The 19,299-nt window shown below is 38.7% G+C and overlaps 1 protein-coding gene across 3 annotated transcripts; it reads right to left on the bottom strand.

The window, feature by feature from the left end:
* Nucleotides 1-652: 652 nt before the first annotated feature.
* On the bottom strand, nucleotides 653-18,422 carry LOC109913480 (coronin-6-like). 3 transcript variants are annotated; one of them, XR_007264816.1, is made up of 5 exons: nucleotides 18,246-18,420; nucleotides 15,038-15,095; nucleotides 12,632-12,862; nucleotides 8,484-9,193; nucleotides 653-1,017 (listed from the first exon to the last, which is right to left on the bottom strand). XR_007264816.1 is itself a non-coding variant. In XM_048612475.1 (5 exons), the coding sequence occupies exons 1-4, from the start codon at nucleotides 18,296-18,298 to the stop codon at nucleotides 9,071-9,073; spliced, it is 465 nt and encodes a 154-aa protein (XP_048468432.1). In that variant the 5' UTR covers nucleotides 18,299-18,420; the 3' UTR covers nucleotides 653-1,017; nucleotides 9,040-9,070. The 3 variants fall into 3 exon arrangements, 2 of the variants coding, with proteins under 2 accessions (XP_048468432.1, XP_048468431.1); XM_048612475.1 differs by having other exon boundaries at nucleotides 9,040-9,193; XM_048612474.1 differs by lacking the exon at nucleotides 653-1,017 and having other exon boundaries at nucleotides 1,676-9,193; nucleotides 18,246-18,422.
* Between the last annotated feature and the right edge of the window lie 877 nt (nucleotides 18,423-19,299).

Raw genomic sequence — 19,299 nt, forward strand, 5'->3', positions numbered from 1 at the left:
TAAAAGCACAATGGGAACCAGTTCAATATTCTTCAGGATGGATTGTGCATGCCTGTAATAATGTAGAGTGTAGTGTCCTATAGTTGAGCAACATTTGTTATAAAACTCTTCAGGTATGCTATTCAGAAGTGACAGGAAATGTCAGGTGTTGAATGAGAGATAACAAGGTGTAGAGCTAGATGAACACAGCAGGCCAAGCAGCATCAGAGGAGCAGGAAAGCTGACGTTTCGGGTTTAGATCCTTCTTCTGAAGAAGGGTGTAGACCCGAAATGTCAGCTTTCCTCCTCCTCTGATGCTGCTTGGCCTGCTGTGTTCATCCAGCTCTACATCTTGTTATGTCAGATTCTCCAGCATCGGCAGTTCCTTCTATCTCAGGTGTTGAATGGGTCTTTTTCACCTGGTGGTACAATACTTGGTAGGTTTGGTGTAGAGGGTGCAGAGAGATGCACTCAATGGGATCGCTGATTAGGAAACTGATACTATATTGTTGTAACACATCGTCCAATCATGTTCAAAAACAGAAGTTGCTGGAAAACCTCAGCAGGTCTGGTAGCATCTGTGAAGAGAAATCAGGGTTAATGTTTGGGTCTGGTGACCCTTCCTCAGAATCCTGAGGGTCACCAGACCCGAACATTAACTCTGATTTCTCTTCGCAGATGCTGCCAGACCTTCTGAAGCTCTTCCAGCAACTTCTGTTTCTGTTTCTGAGCATCCACAGTTCTTTCAGTTTTTATCCCATCATGTTCATTCTTTCAAATCAACCATCTTCCAGAAGTGCCATATTTAATCTAAAAACTTCCAATTTGATCAAACTACGTTGATATTAGAACTAAGAACAGTACAGCACAGGAACTACTGGGGGGGAGGGGTGCAGCTGCGGTTAGAAACTCCACTGGAACCCACTCCAATGATTTGTCTTAATTTTCATGGAAATGTTGAAGAAGTATTGAAACGGAGTAAGTTAGGTGTAGGCATCACGTCTTTGTGTGAAGCAGCGTATTAGTATCCTTCATCTCCTATGTGTGAATAATAATAGATTGAAAAGACACAGTATTAGTTACAGCAGTCAGGTGTTTTATGTTGATGAATATACTGCAAACATAGTCAAATAAATTGTTTAAAATACATAGGGTGGAACAGTTTCTACATTAAATATCCAACTTCAATTTAATGTGATCAGCGTGCTTTTTGACTCATGAAGTTGTTATTCTTGAACAGAGTGCCTTGTAATTCTTTATTCTTTTTATTAATTATTATGTAAGAATGACCCTATAAAGGCTTTTTTTAACATGGAGTCTTTAAATATTACAGTGTCATGCAGATGTGGAATTTGAGAACCATTTACTACACTTACACAGCAGCTAGAGCTTCACAACTCTGGAGATTCATGTTTGAGATTGAACCTCACTTACTATTTCCATGAAGCCTCACTCTCCCTTGCCCATCTTACCGAAAGAAAGGATGGAATTTTTCTTCCTTGCAGAATCTAAATGCATCTCATACAGGTACAGGGCAAGTGCAGGAAGCACTTTTCTGACTAAAGCAAATGGGCACAGCAATAACTTTGGTGTTTATGAAAAACTTAACGACATCAAATATTCTTATTCTCAAACTGTAATTTGAACTTTCTCATGTCAGAATGCAATAATGTAACAAACTTGAACTTTTGATCACTGCATTATTCAGTTATTATTTATTTAAAAATAAAATCTAACATATTGCGATCAATGCAGATGCCAGATACCCACAAAGTTCACATTGGAATGCCATATATCCAGTCAACAACAAGACGTCTCCTGAGAAATAGGGAGAATGTTTGAAACTACAAGCTTCTTTTTTTCTGTATTTTCTTTTCATTAACCCACTAGATTCACTTCTGCAAACTAGAGAATATATTTACTTCCAGTTGCACACATTAGTATCTTTAGAAAGGCTAGACAGGAAGGCCATGTAACAGTGTCTAACTTACCCTCTTTTCAGCTCGGGTATACTAGTTTATGTGTTCACACGCTTCACCTCCTAGCACACATCCTGCATTTATTTACCCTCTTTGACATTAAACATATTTAAATTGAGTGGCAACATACTGGCCTTGTAAGCCAGGTTTGCCAAACCCTTCATGATAGTTTAGAATCAGACCTCTGAACTGAAAATAAATTCACACATTTATGTAATTTTTGCCCGTTTGTCTTGCTCTCTTAAGATGCCAGTGTCAATGATCCATATGATCTGCATGTTGAATTGTCTGTCAAGTATGACATACATACATACATAGTTAAGAGACAATCCATTTGTTGGAAAGGATGCTGGAAAGTGATACTGCCAAAAAAACTCAACTGGAAAATTAATTAAAAGATTAGCAAAGCATTACATTATCATTCATTCCACTTACATTCTTAAGTAACTGGAAGATAAAGGAGTAATCCTGTTTGTTAATCTATACCGGCCATACAATGCAACCCTCTTAAGAGCCATTCTGTTATGATCAAGCACTGCTTAATGAGGCACAAGATTGTTCCTTTGCTGTAACACAACCATCAAATCATATCTAAAATCAAGGTTTGGATTTTAATTTTTCATTTCCATGTACAAGGTTAATTTCTGCCCTCCTCAGTATGCAGAAGCTGTGAAGTCTTCTGTATCTGCTCTCTTGCAAAACCTACTGAATACCAGAGGTGCCTCTAGTATGTACGTTTTCATTACTTTTAATTAATACTTATAAAACCTTTATCAACACCTACTGCAAGAAAATCAGTACTATGTGAACTTTTATCTAGATAAATGTCTTAAGATCTGCTCATTGCATTTAATCCTCTGATAAACCAGAATTGGCTTCATGAGGAATACATCACACGATATTGTAAATCTCTCGGCAAGAATTGATTTGTCCAAAAAAAATTGGCATAACTTTCTTTGAAACAAAAACCAGAATTAACATGGATTTCTTACTTTACAAATCTGTTGAACTGAACTCCAGTGGTTGAACTGACTGACCACAGGCCTATTGAGAAGAGAGATATTATGCATATTGCACTCTTGGTGATTGAATGTTGATAAGTCTCATCTTGGCTCACAAAATGTGTACGTGTCACCGTTAACATTACAAATAAGGTGACATTCAATTGCTTGGCAACATTTATATTACTTTTATAATATAATACATGATAGGGCACCTTTACATATCACATTTGTTACAGATTGTTTACAGTGACAGCGGATTACATTTGTGATGTATCTCATGCAAAAGATTATTGTATTACATCAAACTCTTACACAACACTAGTATGATGGACTTGGGCCGTACTTTGTGCTAAAGAGTAGTAAGTTTTAAAAAAGAACACAGGTATTTACTGTCCAGTATGGATAAGAAGTCATTCTTTTCAATTACAGAGAAGTTAGTTATAAAAATGCACACAAACTCACACAGATTTGTTTTTATAGGTTCCACCATTTCCGAAAATAAAACACAGCACCTTTTGAAGATTTGGTATCATTGCAGCAATAGGCCTTTAGAGTTTTTACTATTGCAAGATTATATCCTGGATGTAAGGAGTTATGATTAATACGTCGTTCTGTACCACTGATTTTTAATACATGAAATTGCATTATCATTTTAGGAAAATATGATGAAAGTTATTGGCTTAAAGTTGTTTTAGTGCTCAAAGAATAAATATCTCACATTTTCTAATGTCTATTTACTTGGGGGTGACGTGTCTGAGAGTTACATCCCTTCCCCCAGTCCAAAGTTAGTTCCCATTTGGGATGCTGTTGCTTATGATAGTAATTATTACATAGATAATAGTGATTGTAAAATGCTCATAAAGCCTTTACATTACGCAGAGTAATTCCAGATCATTGGCGCTAACCTTTGAGATACATGTACTGATTCCTTTTGCAGATATTTGTTCATTTATATATGTAAATGAACAACCAGCCTCAGTTAGCTCGTAGTTTCAATAAAGAGATTTTTTAGCTAAGACACTCCCATGATTTGTAAAATGCTATTCCCACAGGCATGCAGCTCCAATTGTGCCATATGTCCACTTACAATGCCACTGAGTTCAATAAAGATAAGTGTTTCCATTGGCTGCTGCAGTGAAAGAAGAATTTGATATCTTACATTATTGGTACATTGGTAGCTATTAAGCATCCTGTAAAACTAAATGTGTTCGCAAGTTATCAGCTATTGGAAGGTTCACTCTGAAAACAACCAATTATAACAACTCAGCATCCAAAATTCTTCTACCAAGTAAAAAGCTGGCAAAGTTTTGTATCAGAAGAAGGGACTTAGAGGAGTCTTGGCAAAGAGTATGTCAAATATCTTTTGTCAATACACTTAATACTAGTTATAATCATTGACAAGTTGCTGAAAAGGCAATGAGTAAAAGAATTTCCATCTTCTTGTTTCATAAAACAGTTGATATTATTTGGTATAAATTGACTTAAACCATAGGTGAAATCAGAAGTCTCTTTTTAAATCCTGGTGATAATGAACTTCAAACAACTAACCTGATTCAAAGAAAATGGTTGGAAATTTGAACATAAATCAGAGGTACTTATAATATGCAACGTTAAATGACTTAAATAGTTTAATAGTAAAACATAAGTCAATACTGTCCTTTCTGCTATAATGCGATAATTGCGTGCTTGTGCAAACTCGCGCTATAGTAAACCACGCAATAAAAATAACAGGGCTTATGGAAAATGTAGGGTTGGGGCAGATTACTAAAATTATTACTCAAAATCAAAACAAATATAGTAGTTAGCCTAATATAAAGGATAGCACACTTTAAATAAATGTTAAATTCACATCCATTAATGAAATAATACAGTAAATTTAACATTTCACCTTGAAAAAAATTTGAAGATAACTTGATGGGGACGGGATGGAATCACATAATAGCCAACACACGTATGCAAATGGTTGCGTTTTACAATCAGTGTTCACCTATTCACCAATTGCATTACAGTCAATTCGCGTTAACAAAACATACATAATTTCAGAAAGGGCTGCATTTAAAAATAATTTGGCTTGCATGATGGTCAAATCTATAAATAAATGAATAATTCTGTACAGGCACTTCTGCTCTTGTTTGTATCAAGATACCAAAGTTATTTTCCAATCAACTAAAATGGCCAAGTTGTGAGCCAAGTCAAAAAATGAAAAGTATTTTCCAAGTTGAAATCTTTCAAGCTATCATCATTTTATGACACTTTCCAGTCTTTAAGTGGATTAGAAACGAATTGCAATTTGGGTCTGTTAATTTTAGTCTTATTTGATTTCATCTGTCAGAACAGTAACTCTCCCATTTATCTATCAATTTAAAATGCAACTAACAATCTCAATTTTGCTTATTTGATTGACTTCAATAGAAGTGACTCATAATCTAACAAACTGTCACATCTGATTAGTCGGACACTCACACTTCTTCCACTTTTCTGCCTGGGGCTTACATTCTCATTCCACGTTGCTCCATTTTATTGTGTTGTAGATTTTCTCCCTTCTTGCTTCATTATTTTGCATAATCTAACTGCAACTCTATCTGTGTATCATCCAGCACTTTGAAGTTTTGAACAATATTCTGTTGTGATTAATAATGTGTTTGCAACAGAACATATGTAGCAAATATCAGACATTCCCAATAGATATCTTACATTCGAAAAGACTGATCAAGTATGTCTGAATATTGTGCAATGCAAATGCTCGGCCGGCATTATAAACAACAGATAAAAGAAATGAAAGTTGCACTTGGATAAAAGGTGAATGTCTTCAAAGAAGGGAACCACTTACCTGAATAAAAGCTTTAAATTGGTAGAACCTCTTTTTACTAAGTCATAAAAAGGCAAAAATCATAAATCCTATTTGTATCACATTGGTTGTAAAAGAAGTCAACCAGTTTGTCCTCTATATCCTTTTTTATGGCCATAAAAACTAACTCTTAGAAGCAAACATCTTTATAGCAAACAATATTAACATTGTTACTTAAGTGATCTAAACTAACTCTTAAATGAAAACCAAAAGTAGCAAGGGGATTAGAGACCCCAGATTATCTCAAAAGGGTTAATCATAGTTTCTTCCTGTGGAGTTGGATTCTATCCATCCTGGTACATACATAAAGAGTTTCCAAGTTTGACTAATGTTGAGTACATGGACTATACGTACAATAATTGAGCGGGAAAATGCATAAAATATTTTGCAGTAAAAGCTACTGAACATGTCATGGTTGTAGACAAAGTGGCAAAACATGACATGCTCAACAGCCTACCTATTGTTTTACCTTTCTTTTGAATATTTCATTACAATGGCCCCATGTGGGAGACTAATACCAAAGATGACACAACAAAACATAAATGTGAGATCTTTGAGCATCAGCTGAATCTCGTGTTCTCTGATTCTATTAAGGTGAAAACACATCTAATCTAATAAAAATGAACATCTAATCTTCAACTGCCTTTTACAAACAAGTCACAAAGATATTGCCAACCATTCTCATACATTTTACCTGAGGACAAAATGTGTTCACATTCTTGGACAATTGCTGCTTATTGCACAGCTCTGTAAAGTTAACGTCTGTCGATACTGATTCTAATCTATCATTTAGACTAAAAGGCACAGCTGATTAGTCCATTAAGTAAACACTGTCCTGTATTACTGCATTATTTATATTTCGATTAAGCCTCCTGTCCTTTCAATGCATGTCTGTATACAGAGACCTGCTGCTATTTAAACAAGGTCACATTATTTGAGACATTTTATGAGATTTGATAGGCTGTGCTAAAAATCTCTGAGCAAGTCATCCGAAGTTGTTGACAACTATTTGAGAACCAGCATGTACAGAAATTGAACAAAATTGTAACTTGCTTCAGTTAGCAACATATCTTTTCATAAAAGGTGTTTAAAAAAAACCCAGCATCAGCTCTAACCTTCAACTCTGTGTAATGTTTGGTACAACAGACGGCAAAGCAATGATTCAAGTGCAAAAAAAAACATGCACTACTGTTCTTCAAAAGGCTGCTGTGTGACATTTTGACTTTTGCTTAAAGCGGCTCCAATAAAACAAACATGAAGAAGCAGATTAACATTGAGTTCTTTGAACATATTGCATTTAGAAACATATTTTTTTAAAAAAAATTAACTTCTCGGTGGTTACCTTTCTTTAACACAGCAACACTGCATTAAAAAGAAAAAAAGCCCTAAGTTACTTTTGGATTACGATACGTTAATATTTCTATGAATGGAGTTGCTGTGTACAGAAAAAAAACTTCAAAACAGCACGAGCGAGTACAGAACATAGCACAAACAACAAATTGACAGAACAATTAATGCTGATATTTGGCATACACCCTCACCAATTCGGGCAGTGAATTCTGCTTAATGTGGAAAGGACACGAGAATTGGAAATGTTGGGTAGACTACTACTGTTAGTCAACCATTGAGCACAGGATCTCCTTAGAGGAGGGCTGACCGTCACTGCAAACATGTCATTTCCCTCTTAGGTATGTGTTGTATACACCTTCCTGTTTTGACCTGAATCTCATTTTTATTCAGGACAGGAAAACACAAAAGGTACCGATAAAAGTCAGTTAGTTGGCTCGATTGGTGAGATCTGAAGAAGCATGAGATCTATCAGTGCCTATTCTCTTTCTCTATATATGCAAAGAACTACAATGAATGTTAGGAGCATTGATGATGCTGTGCCAGGAATAGTGTTAGTATTTCAGCCTCTTATACCTGTGCTTCCTCTCTTTCCCACCCCAATTCACTATAGGCCAAATAGAAGCAGGCAATGAGCTGCATTTAATAAGACTCAGGGGGAAATAGATCTTTTCTGATATTGAATCGTGGAAATATAAAATGAATACGTTATCTAGAGCAGCCAATGATGGGGGAAGTGCACGTTTGCTATCAACTGCACTTTCATCTAAAAGAAGTGCCAATAGAAACTGCAAAGTCAATACTCTTTGCACAAGACTATTATGCACATAATTGGCAGCAGTGATAAACTAGAAAAAGAAAATTAATGACAGGAGGCTTAGCACTGGGCAACAATTGCAATTTAGAGCATGGACATAGAAAACAATAGTGTAAACCCACCACAAAAAAGAGCACTTCTTTTTGCCATAATGCACAACGCATACACCAAATAACACACGTACAAGTTGCCATTTTTAAATATTTCCATTCCTGAAGGTGAAAAGTTTTTGGAACAAAACCATTTTATTCATAAAAGTAAAGAAAGTAGCGGAGAATTGCCTATGGATTTGCTAGCATTGTATGTCACGATTTTGGAACTGACTCATAAAATAATTACACTGGCTTTGCAATGAACCATAGAAACTACATCATCCACTCATTTTAGCCTGTGTCTACACATGAATGCTACAAAATATCAATTTTGCCAAGTGCCAAATACTGCCACAATCTTAAACAGTGCAAATCATGAACATAAAATTAGAATCACTAAATATTGTTTGAATATACCTGAGCAGAACTTGAAGACAGTTACTTTATTTGCCAGAAGTAATGCAGCCACAAGCTGAGGAACTTTGTAAGAATATTAGCCTGGAGATTGTTTCAAAGTTAATTTGTTTTATGAATCATATACGTGAAAAAGTTACGATCCAGACTATCTCACCATCCAGCCGATGCCCTTGACTTGACCTACTGGTCTGTATGTTGAGGTTATTCCTTTCCCCTCCCCCTCCCTCAGTCCAAAGAGAAGTCCTGGCATTTATGTTCAGGATATCTGCTCATGGAGACTTTAATGCTCACTAACAATAGTAGTCCATGACCACATGTAGGAACACTGATCAGGTGTAGCTTGACATTTTAGTTCACTGTAGTTCCCAAACATCGCTTAATCCTTCAATTAACCTCCAGAACAAAATATTAAATACTTCCATGTGGTCTTGCCTGACTGGAGTTAAGAATGTGCATACTTTTATGTAGATTTTTATAAAAGCTACTGTCATTTGCCACCAGAGTTCTCAAGGTGGGCAATGATGAGTTGAATTGACTTGGCAGGAAGCACTGATACCTTGGAGTGCATGCTTGAGCTGAAGATAAAATTAAGCTGTGCCATTGGTGAACTTTGAGAGCTTGTTCTCTAACTCAGTAATGCGTCTCTCCTGGGACTGGACTATCACCTTCAGTGATTTAATTTCATCCATTAGTTCTTCCATGGTTATACGCTGAGGGCAAGAAAGAGAAGAAAATCAATAACAAACTAAAGAAAGAGGAGAAGGAATCTGCTTCAAACCTTCTCTATTATTCAATAAGATTATGGATGTTTCTCATCCCTCCCCTATAACCTTTGATTCCCCTACCTAACAAGAATCCACCTACCTCTGCCTTAAAAGTATTCAATGATCCCACCTCAACCACACTATGATGCAGAGAGTTCCAAATTCACACAACTCAGAGAGAAAAAGAATCCCTTCATTTTGATCCTAAAAGGGTGACCCCTAACTTTAACATAATGTCCCCTAGTTCGAGATTCACCAAGAAGAGGAAACATCTTTTCTATGTCCACCTTATCAAGGTCATTCAGGATCTTATAAACTTAAATAAAATTACCCCTCGTTCTTCCAAACTCTCATGAAAACAGCCCCAGTCCATCCCTCATAAGACAACCCATTTATTCCAGGAATAATTTAAAGTGCAAACTGCTTACATAAGGGACAATGGACACACAGAGTGAATGTCAACCTTGCTGTATAGCCAACATTATATAATCATGACAGAGGTGGACAATTGTAATTGATTTATTTGATATAGTGGATACTTTGACTTTGAATTAACTTACCCGAATAATTCCATCAATGTCAGAATTGCTCTTTCTACCTCTTTCCAGAATCTATATTACCCTTCCAAGCTCATTCAGACCTTACAGCTATTGCTAGATCAACAGGATTTGATTTAATGTACAAATGGTAAAACAACATTTATTCTAAAAATCAGAGGGAGTGACTGATTGCGAGTTTATTTGTCTTAGCACAGTGCTAACGATTCCACTTTATATTCCAGAGCAGGCCTGACATGCACAATATCTATTCATAGATCAGCCTATCCCAGGAGTTTACACAAAGAATTTCCTTGGGACCTGAATACTGTAACTTTCACAAGTATTGAGATAAGTGCTTCTCTAAACTCTCTGAAGATAGAAGTAATCATAATGAGGCAATGGCAGTCTGAAACTCACCTCTTTTTAAAAACACATAGTCAAAACAAACTCTACTTGCATTGCTCAAAATCACTTCTTTGTTTGGAAAATGTGAAAATAAATAAACGATGTACCCCATTCCTGTTGGAGGTAACTTCGTGTTTTTTTTCACGTGCTTGCTTTCTACACAATCTCTTACTGCAAAAGTTTGACTTGCTGCATTTTGGCTCCACCTTCAAACCTGCAGCTTGACCTTTCTTGTTTAATAAGCTGATGAAATATTCTCCTGTCCAGTTGATTTTCATTCATTCTGTTTTCCTATTCAATGTTTCTCCCCCCTCCACCACCCAACTAAATCCTGCTCACAGTGGTTCTGACAATGATCTAGACACCTTTCCTCCCTCTTGAGATTCAAGTTTAAAGGCCCCATCTATTGCTATTTGCAAAGTGAATGCAGCAACCCTGACCAGAACAGGTTTGGGCTGAGATAACTTACACTGTTTGTATCCATTTGAAATGGACTGTAGGCCTACAGCATTTCACAACCTAACTTGTTTAATACGGTAAGTCCTTACTTAAAATTGTGACTGTCTTCCAGGTGTGTACACACACCAACACTGCTTATCTCTATCCCTGGAGTCCCCTTGACGGACCCAATAGAACAAACATGGCCCACCCCCTTTCCCAGACATGCACAGATCCCTGAGTAGTGGGTGCACATGTCCATGACTCGGAGGTCTACCCCCAAATCTGGACTGGGCCTTGCCAAGATAAAGGAGTGAAGCGTGAACTCTCCGTGAAGCACAGAGGTACACAGCCCATGTGTAAAACCACCCCAACCAGATGCCTGAGCTGCCCCTGACTAACAGTGATGGTGCCCCTGACTGACTGGTGTCCCCATGTTCTTCACGGCAGACTACTCCACTAAGACATGGCTGACCGCTTGCTGCAAATGCAGTGTGTTTGACATGAATGCTGTTACCTCATTGGTACAAGTGCCACACTGATGTGGTACACTGCCGTATGGCAATGTGTTATGCCCCCTTGTCTGAGGACTTCCGAGGGCCATGGCCATCTGCCAGGTTGTGTGACTGTGCCAATTGTCACAGCAAGATATGCATGCTGCAGGTAGGCATCAGGTGAATGGACACTGACAGCAAGAAAGCAAAGGGCTGGGTCCCAGTGCCTGTGTGGTACCCAACGCAGCTGGGCACTGCTGGTTTCTGGTGTGCCCTGCTATGTACGTCTGCGCTTCCAGGGCCCATTGCCAGTGCATCGGAGGTGTGCCAGGAGGATGGCACAGGTTCACTGAATGTTAGATACCAATGTCCATGGGGAAAAGTTATGTGCGGCTGGTGTACGTGGATCCCGCCCTAGGCTGCTGTTTGGTTGTAGGCAACATGGAGACCACTGGGAGGAAGTGGAGAGCTGAAGCCCCCCCTCGGTGCCCGGTCTGGTTTCCATGTCAGGTTTATCTGGTTTATTGAGTGAGCTTAACAAGGATTAATCGCAGCTCAGTACTACCTGATTAGAATCTCACCCAGGGTGCTTGGGAAAAGTGCCTTAGCACATGTCACTCAGATTGCTAGGACATTTCACCCAATATAGCCTCTCAATTGAAATTTCTACATTGCTAAATTCCTACATTGGTAAAATGAGTTTAAAAATATGAAAGAAAAATATTATTTGCTGCTTACAGCACTTCTTTCTCACTGGCGATTGTGTTTCCTGATCTCCTGGTCATTCCCAACCCTTCTGACTTCCCAATCCTCTACCACCTCCAACCCGATTTCTGGCCTTTCTTCATTCCCCTGACTCCCCATTTACAGCCTCACCTCAGTCCCCCAATCTTCAGTTGTGGTCTAACCCCATCCACTGACTCACTCATTACTGTGCCTTCTCCAGGGCTGCTTTCCCAATCAATCAGTGGCTAGAACTCCAATGTTGTGAAAATGCGGTACATCAGAAATGCTAAAGTATTACAATCCGTATTTTAGTTTGAAAGTTCCCCACTTGTGCATCTCTCTCTCCTGAGAGAACATCAAAGGGGCAGAAGCCTCTTTGAAAGTCATTTTAAAACAAAAGTGATTGTCACTTGATAACCGTGAGGGCCTGCACTTCCACAACAGAGGTGTGGCTGGATTCAATCTGGATCGTGAATGGGAATGCAAGATCGGGGAGGGAAAAGAGCCCACAACTGGGCAGTAGGTCAAGGTAGGCAGTGGTGGAGGCACCAACTGAGTTGCGCCAGAAATGACCTTAAAATGAATCGTGCAATGCTAAATGAGACTACAAACCCCTTCAGTATTAATGTGGAACAATGTTAAACGGGGAAACTGTAAACACGGACTTAATTTACACAACTTCAGCAGTAGCCTGTGACAAGGGGAGGGGAGCAGGGTCATAATGGACAGACGTATATCCAAAAATATAGCTGAAAATCCCATGATGCTTTAGGAACACATACAGAGAAATTTGGTTCGCATGTGGAGTAGCTTCGTCGAGGTCCAAGAGGTGGCTTGTTATCCAGAATGTTCTTCTTGGCAAATTTCAGTTCTCTGTTTTTCGGTGGAATGTACCCATCTCTCAACGAGATGAGAATGGGATCAGCATTCTTGCCAGCCATCCACTCCTCAGCTTCTAATGCTGGTTCAGGGCCTTGTGTATCCGGGTACAAGTCATCTTGGAAAAGATCTGACTATAAAATTCACAGGAATAAAGAAAACTTTGTTTTAGTTGGACAGACCATGAGCCATTCATATCTGAGATGTAAATTGGAGACGGATAGTAAAATGCTCCTCATTCAACTTCTACAGTTTGAAATCTTTAGTTATCTGGATCAAACAATTTACTGACTGAGCTGTTAGTTATTGTCAGAGAAGAGAACTCGCTATTTTGGAGGCCTTCATTTTAATAAATAGATAGATAATCAGATTTCATAGTTGTGGATCAGTGCAATCATCATGTCTATGTCCTAAATGGCCAATAATAAATGACTTTAAAGTAATGTTTTTATCCTTTCCTGCCCTTTTATGTCCTTCATTTTCAGAATAAATATTCTCAAGTAACTTTATCTTGTTATGATCCATGCATAATCCATACATCCAACAGTCTTTGGCTTCTTTCCACACACAAAAACATTGAAATTTTAAGGCTTGAAGGAGGTCATTTGGTCCATCATGCCTGTGCAATGGATCGCAGGATACACAATGTATCTGAGTAAGCACATTGAATTCTTGCTCAGAGCACAGGGTGATATACGTGGGGAAGCAATGGCCTAGTGGTATTATCGCTGCACTGTTAATCCAGAGACCCAAGGAATGTTGCGGGGACCCGGGTTTGAATCCTGCCATGGCAGATGGTGGACTTTGAATTCAATAAACGTCTGGAATTAAGAGTCTAATGATGACCATTGTTGATTGTTGGAAAAACCCATCTGGTTCACTAATGTCTTCCTTTAAGGAAGGAAACTGCCTACACAGGTTATGTGATTGACTTTTAAATGCCCTCGGGGCAGTCAGGGATGGGAAATAAATGCTGGCCTGGCCAACAACATCCATGTCCCATGAATGAATGGAAAAAAAAATCCACACTCCCTAAGTGCGACCTGTCGCACTGGGAGCACTAGGACCAGGAATCTGCAGCCTGTACACCTCAACTCCCAGTCCGAGTGCATTTGGATTAATGGGCAGGAACTAGTGGGCTGTACGTGCTCAAATTCCTAAGTTGCATAAGCTTCCATACAAGGTGCATGATTTCATAAAAGTATGATGCAGTTCTTTACATTTCTGCTCTGGAATTTACAGCTTAAAAGAAAGTCCCCATCTACCTTTGAGATCATGTTTTGCCTAACGAGGCACTGCAATGAGAATACTGCAGAGTTCGGTTCTATTAGCCAACTTAGAAAGCACAGCCCAGGGATCAGTCTTACACTTTGCAACTCAAGAGTGAGAGAGACAAACTGAACAGGACTTTTTAAAAACAATCATGGAAAGCTCTTTCCAGTGCTTCAAAGGTGAACAGTCCTCATCGAAAATAATTTGTTGGCACCAATTCACTCCCCTGCATCCAGACATTGATAGCTGCTTACATATAGGTAAGTATAAATGTAAAATAAAAACTGCTCTTTTAGGAAGTAGTTGTTCTGCCTTCTGCTCTTTTGCCTTTGTTAGAAATACTTTTTCCAGATTAACAGGGTCAAGTCTAATGAAGGGTCCCAAAGTCAAACTGCAACCTGTTCTTTCTGTGTTGAAAATGGATTGCTCTGCCATGTATTTGCAGAAGCTTCTATTTCAATTGATAAAAGAGGTCGTATGTGGGCAAGATGTCATCAATTTCAATCTTGTCAAAATATTGTTCAGCTTCCAGTGTATCACCCTCTGAGTCAAATCTGAGTTTATTCCTGAACATGAATCCACCTTTACAGAGTAATGGCTTCTGGGGATTGGTGAGCTCAGTTAGCTGGGCGGCTGGTTTGCAATGCAGAGTGATGCCAATAGCATGGCTTCAATTCCTGCACTGATGGGGGTTGTTATGAAGGACTTTCCTTCTCAAACTGTCCCCACACTGTCCTCTCCTTGCATGAGGTGTGGTGACGCACATATTAAACCACCACCAGTCGTCTCTCTCTGATGAGAGAGCAGCCTCTGATAAAACTATGGTGACTTTACCCTTACCTTTAATAATGACTGATATCAAAACAGTGAGGATTTTCTTTCAGTAAGCATGGATCTATCCTAGCTTCAAAATATCTAAAAAATTATTATCCTAAAAATCAAAAAGATGGTATTTTTCAAAAATTGGATGCATCTTTTTCATTTTTCACACTGTCACTGGTGATTACTTGCATAATGGGCTTTTCTACTGCACTGACCTTGCGAGGCACTGTCATTGTAATCGGTTCACATTTCCGTTCATGTAACTTGAAAAACCTAAAAATAAACAAGTTTAATAAATCAAATACCATTCGCAAACAAAGAAGCTGCAATACAAGATGGGTTTTGTAACAATTGCATTTTTTTTTCCATTACGAGGAGGTCATGAATAACTGGGAGAGGTAAAGTGAATCTGATTCAAGGAAAAGGTTCAGTTGAGTGCAGAAACTACAATGTTGAACTTGCAAGCTTTTATAACCTTATCCAAACTTCATGACTGTTCAAAATGTCTATAGTTTACCAAAATATCAAAGCCTACATTTTTCCCATCATGTCCACACGATTTTCAAATAGGCAGGGTTGGAAAGAGAGCTGTATTCTTATGCTGAAGGGATATTCCTGTGATTGGCACCAGAAACAGTGTGAAAATGCAGCTCAAACAAGCAGCTGCAAATGCTGATGCCCTGTCACAATTGCTTCTAACTTGTATACTTCTCATAGCAGTGCGTCAATGATAGATTTCTTAGGTTTGCCCAGAGGTGGCTTTCAGAAAGATTTGATATGTGTTGAGACAATGACCGATTCCGTGAGTCTTTCAGCTAAGTTAGCACTGGTGAAATCACATTCGATACCTTTGTGTTGCTGTGTGCCTATGAATCTCTCAATTGTTTTGTCTGGTTGTTGTCTATGGTACAGAAACTGAAGCCTGCCTATTCTGAAATTGACTTGATAACTTTAAGTTGATCTTCTTAAACCTAAACCAAAATGGTCAGGAATTTTGTGACTCTTGTCAGAAATGCCAGAGGATATTGCTCTTCATAACCTTTCACTGCCCAACATTTAAAAAAAGTTTGACTGACATCCTTTTTGAAGTCTGTACTTTTTTGTCGATTGTCTGCTTATCCTTAAAGTAATGATTGATTCTTACATTTGAATATTGATTTCTGTTTGAATGTCAAAGGTGTGCAAGTCCATAGTTAAGTGAGTGTTTTCCATCTTTTCACATTTTGAAATGCCAGAGTAAGCATTACACACAGAGAGTAGCTGAAGGCAAGTCTGGTGTACCTTTATACTGGAACATTACATCTCGTGATATCATGTAGCTGCCTTAAAGAGGGAGGTCTATCTAGTTTGGAATTTAAACCATAATAGAACAACTATAATAAGCATAATATTTTGTCATACACTGCACAGAAGTCCTTGTGCAGTGTAATTAATTGGTTCCTCGAAAACGTGACATTTTGCAAACCACAGAAATTATATAAAATATGGCTACATTCTTGAAGGAGGTTTTTGGAATATACTTTTCCATACAAATATTTAGATTAACATGACACTCAGAATTTCCCTACTTATAACAATTTCTTTTATTCATTTGTGGGGTTTGGGTGTCGCTGGCTAGTCAGCATTTATTGCCTGTCCCTAGTTGCCCTTGAGAAGGTGGTGAGTTGTCTTCTTGAACCAATGCAGTCCACTGCTGTGGGTTCACCCATAATGCCCTCAGGGAGGGAATTCCAGGATTTTGACCCAGCGACGCTGAAAGAATAGCAATATACTTCCAAGTCAGGATGGTGAGTGGCTGGGAGGGGAATGTGAAAGTGGTGTTGTCCCCATGTATCTGCTGCCTTTGTCCTTCTAGAGGTAAGTGGTCATGGGTTTGGAAGGTGCTGTCCGAGGACCTTTGGTATTTGGCAGGTCTTGTGGATAGTACACATTGTTGCAACTGAACGGCAGTGGTAGAGGGAGTGGATATTTGTGGATGTAGTGCCAAACAAGTGGGCTGTTTTGTACCGGATGGTGTCAAGCTTCTTGAGCATTGTTGGGGCTGCACCCATCCAGGCAGGTGGGGAGCATTCCATCACACTCCTGACTTGTGCCTTGCAGACGATGGACAGGCTTTGGGAAGTCAGGAGGTGAGTTAGTTACCGCAGTGTTCCTAGCCTCTGACCTGTTCTCAAAACCATTGTGTTTATGTGGTGAGTCCAGTTGAGTATCTGGTCAATGGTAACCCCAGGATGTTGATAGTGTAGGATACACTGATGGCAACACCATTGAATGTCAGGATTGTCTCTTATTAGTGATGGTCATAGCCTGGCATTGTATGAAACCAATGCTACAGCCTGGATATTGTCAAGATCTTGTTGCATTTGAACATGGACTGCTTCAGTATCTGAGGAGTTGCGAATGGTGCTGAACATCAGCAAACATTCCCACTTCTGACCTTATGATGGAGGGAAGGTCATTGATTAAACAGCTGAAGATGGTTGAGCCTCAGACACTAGCCTGAGGAACTCCTGCAGAGATGTCCTGGAACTGAAATGATTGACCTCCAACAACCACGACCATCTTCCTTTGTGCCAGGCATGATTCCAACCAGTGGCGAGTTTGCCCCCAATACCCATTGATTCCAGTTTTGCTAGGGCTCCTTGATGCCACAGTCAGTCGAATGCAGCCTTGATGTCAAGGTCACTCTCATCTCACCTCTGGATTTCAGGTCTTTTGTCCATGTTTGATCCAATTTTATGCATGTTAGCACTTTAGTTTATACCTTGCTGGTCAGCCACCACTAACATTAGAAGATTCTACATTGACCACAGTTTTCTTGAAGATCATCATATAAAGTTCTAGCCTCATCTTGAATAAGTATTTCCTAAGAGACACATCTGGTCAAATTTGGTTTCAATCCAATTGGTTAGCCGTCTTTCCACATCTATCATAAATCACCCTTATTTTACATAATTAAGCTGCAGACAAAGGAGTTGTTAACTTATCAAATTATTTCAGTTTATCAATGTTTTTAATAATTACTCACTGGCCAGTCAAGATGTCGAGCAATACCTGTTGCACATTGACCTGTTTTGGAATGTTTAATATTATCTAATTTCACTTGAAGTGTAACTTGTTTATGTTGCCTTTCCTCAGCAGAAAGCACTTCATAATCACTGGCTCTCTTTTAGCTCATTATGAGAGCGTTTTATAGGTTACAATTAATGAAAAATACCACAACAACTCAAGACAACATGAACAGTGATGCATGATATGTATTTTGCACGGATCATAAATAAGGACAATTCACACTCTCATTGTCCATAAAAAGTAGCGTGTTACACCACTTATTGGAGACCACTGAAGACAATGCAACCAGTCAGTTATAATCTGGTTAACTTGCCTCTAAGTCCATTATTAAAGCAAAAACTGACCACTCACCTTGCAATTTCACATCTACTGACATCCAGGCCTCTCTTTGTCATGAAGCCCATTCCTCTCTGTGGCTCCTTACTGCTGAATGTGCTGATGTAATGAACATATGGAGCTTCATCTGTGATTTCAAAATATCGAATACTGCTATCACCCTGTGCACAAAGAGAAATCAGTCTTCAAAAAGGAAGCTAGAAAACAAAATATCTTTCGTGCTTTTATTATAGCAAACTTCATCCAATAAGTACATTTCAGGATGAATATCCCAAGGCTTTGAGCCAAGATCTAGTGCAGAATGACAGCATGATAGAAAAAAAACATTGCTAATTTTTCCACTTGAGAGCGTGCAGATCTCAGACTGGAAGCAACAAGAACTGTTTTACTTCAGTTAAAACTTTAGTGGATGTTTTCCCTTGTTAACAGTGGAGTGTATCTATTACAACCACGCCATTACATTAATTATAGAGCACTTCATATCAATGTAAGAAAGTACAAAAAATGTTTGTTAAAATGAGAGGTGAGGAAGAAAATGAAAATAACATGTGGAATTGATTTGTAAGCAGGAATGTGGGATCACAAATCTGGAGACCAATTTAAAACATAGTTGGTTGCTGTGATGAAGAAACTAGCTTCTTCGAAATGGATGAGGCAAGATCAGTCTTCTTCATTTATATTTATGGAACCTCTTGCTATAGAATACAATGAATCAATTCTGATATATTAAACAATACATATGGTGAAAGGAACCATACAATTAAGATGATATTATTTGGACAACAAAAATAAATACACAACTACAGAATAATAACTTAACATGGTTTTAAAGACCCATCAGCATGCCCATCAGAATAATGGAGTGGGATTAAAAGGAGATAACTCCACTTAAGGTAGATTTACAAAACTTTAGTCAGAGATAGTAGGAACTGCAGATGCTGGAGAATCCGAGACAACAAGGTGCAGGGCTGGATGAACACAGCAGGCCAAGCAGCATCATAGGAGCAGAGAGGCTGACGTTTCGGGCCGAGACCCTTCATCAGAAAAGGGGGAGGGGAAGGGGGTTCTG

Source organism: Rhincodon typus, chromosome 26 (assembly GCF_021869965.1).
Source record: "Rhincodon typus isolate 14 chromosome 26, sRhiTyp1.1, whole genome shotgun sequence".
Lineage (NCBI taxonomy): Eukaryota > Metazoa > Chordata > Chondrichthyes > Orectolobiformes > Rhincodontidae > Rhincodon > Rhincodon typus.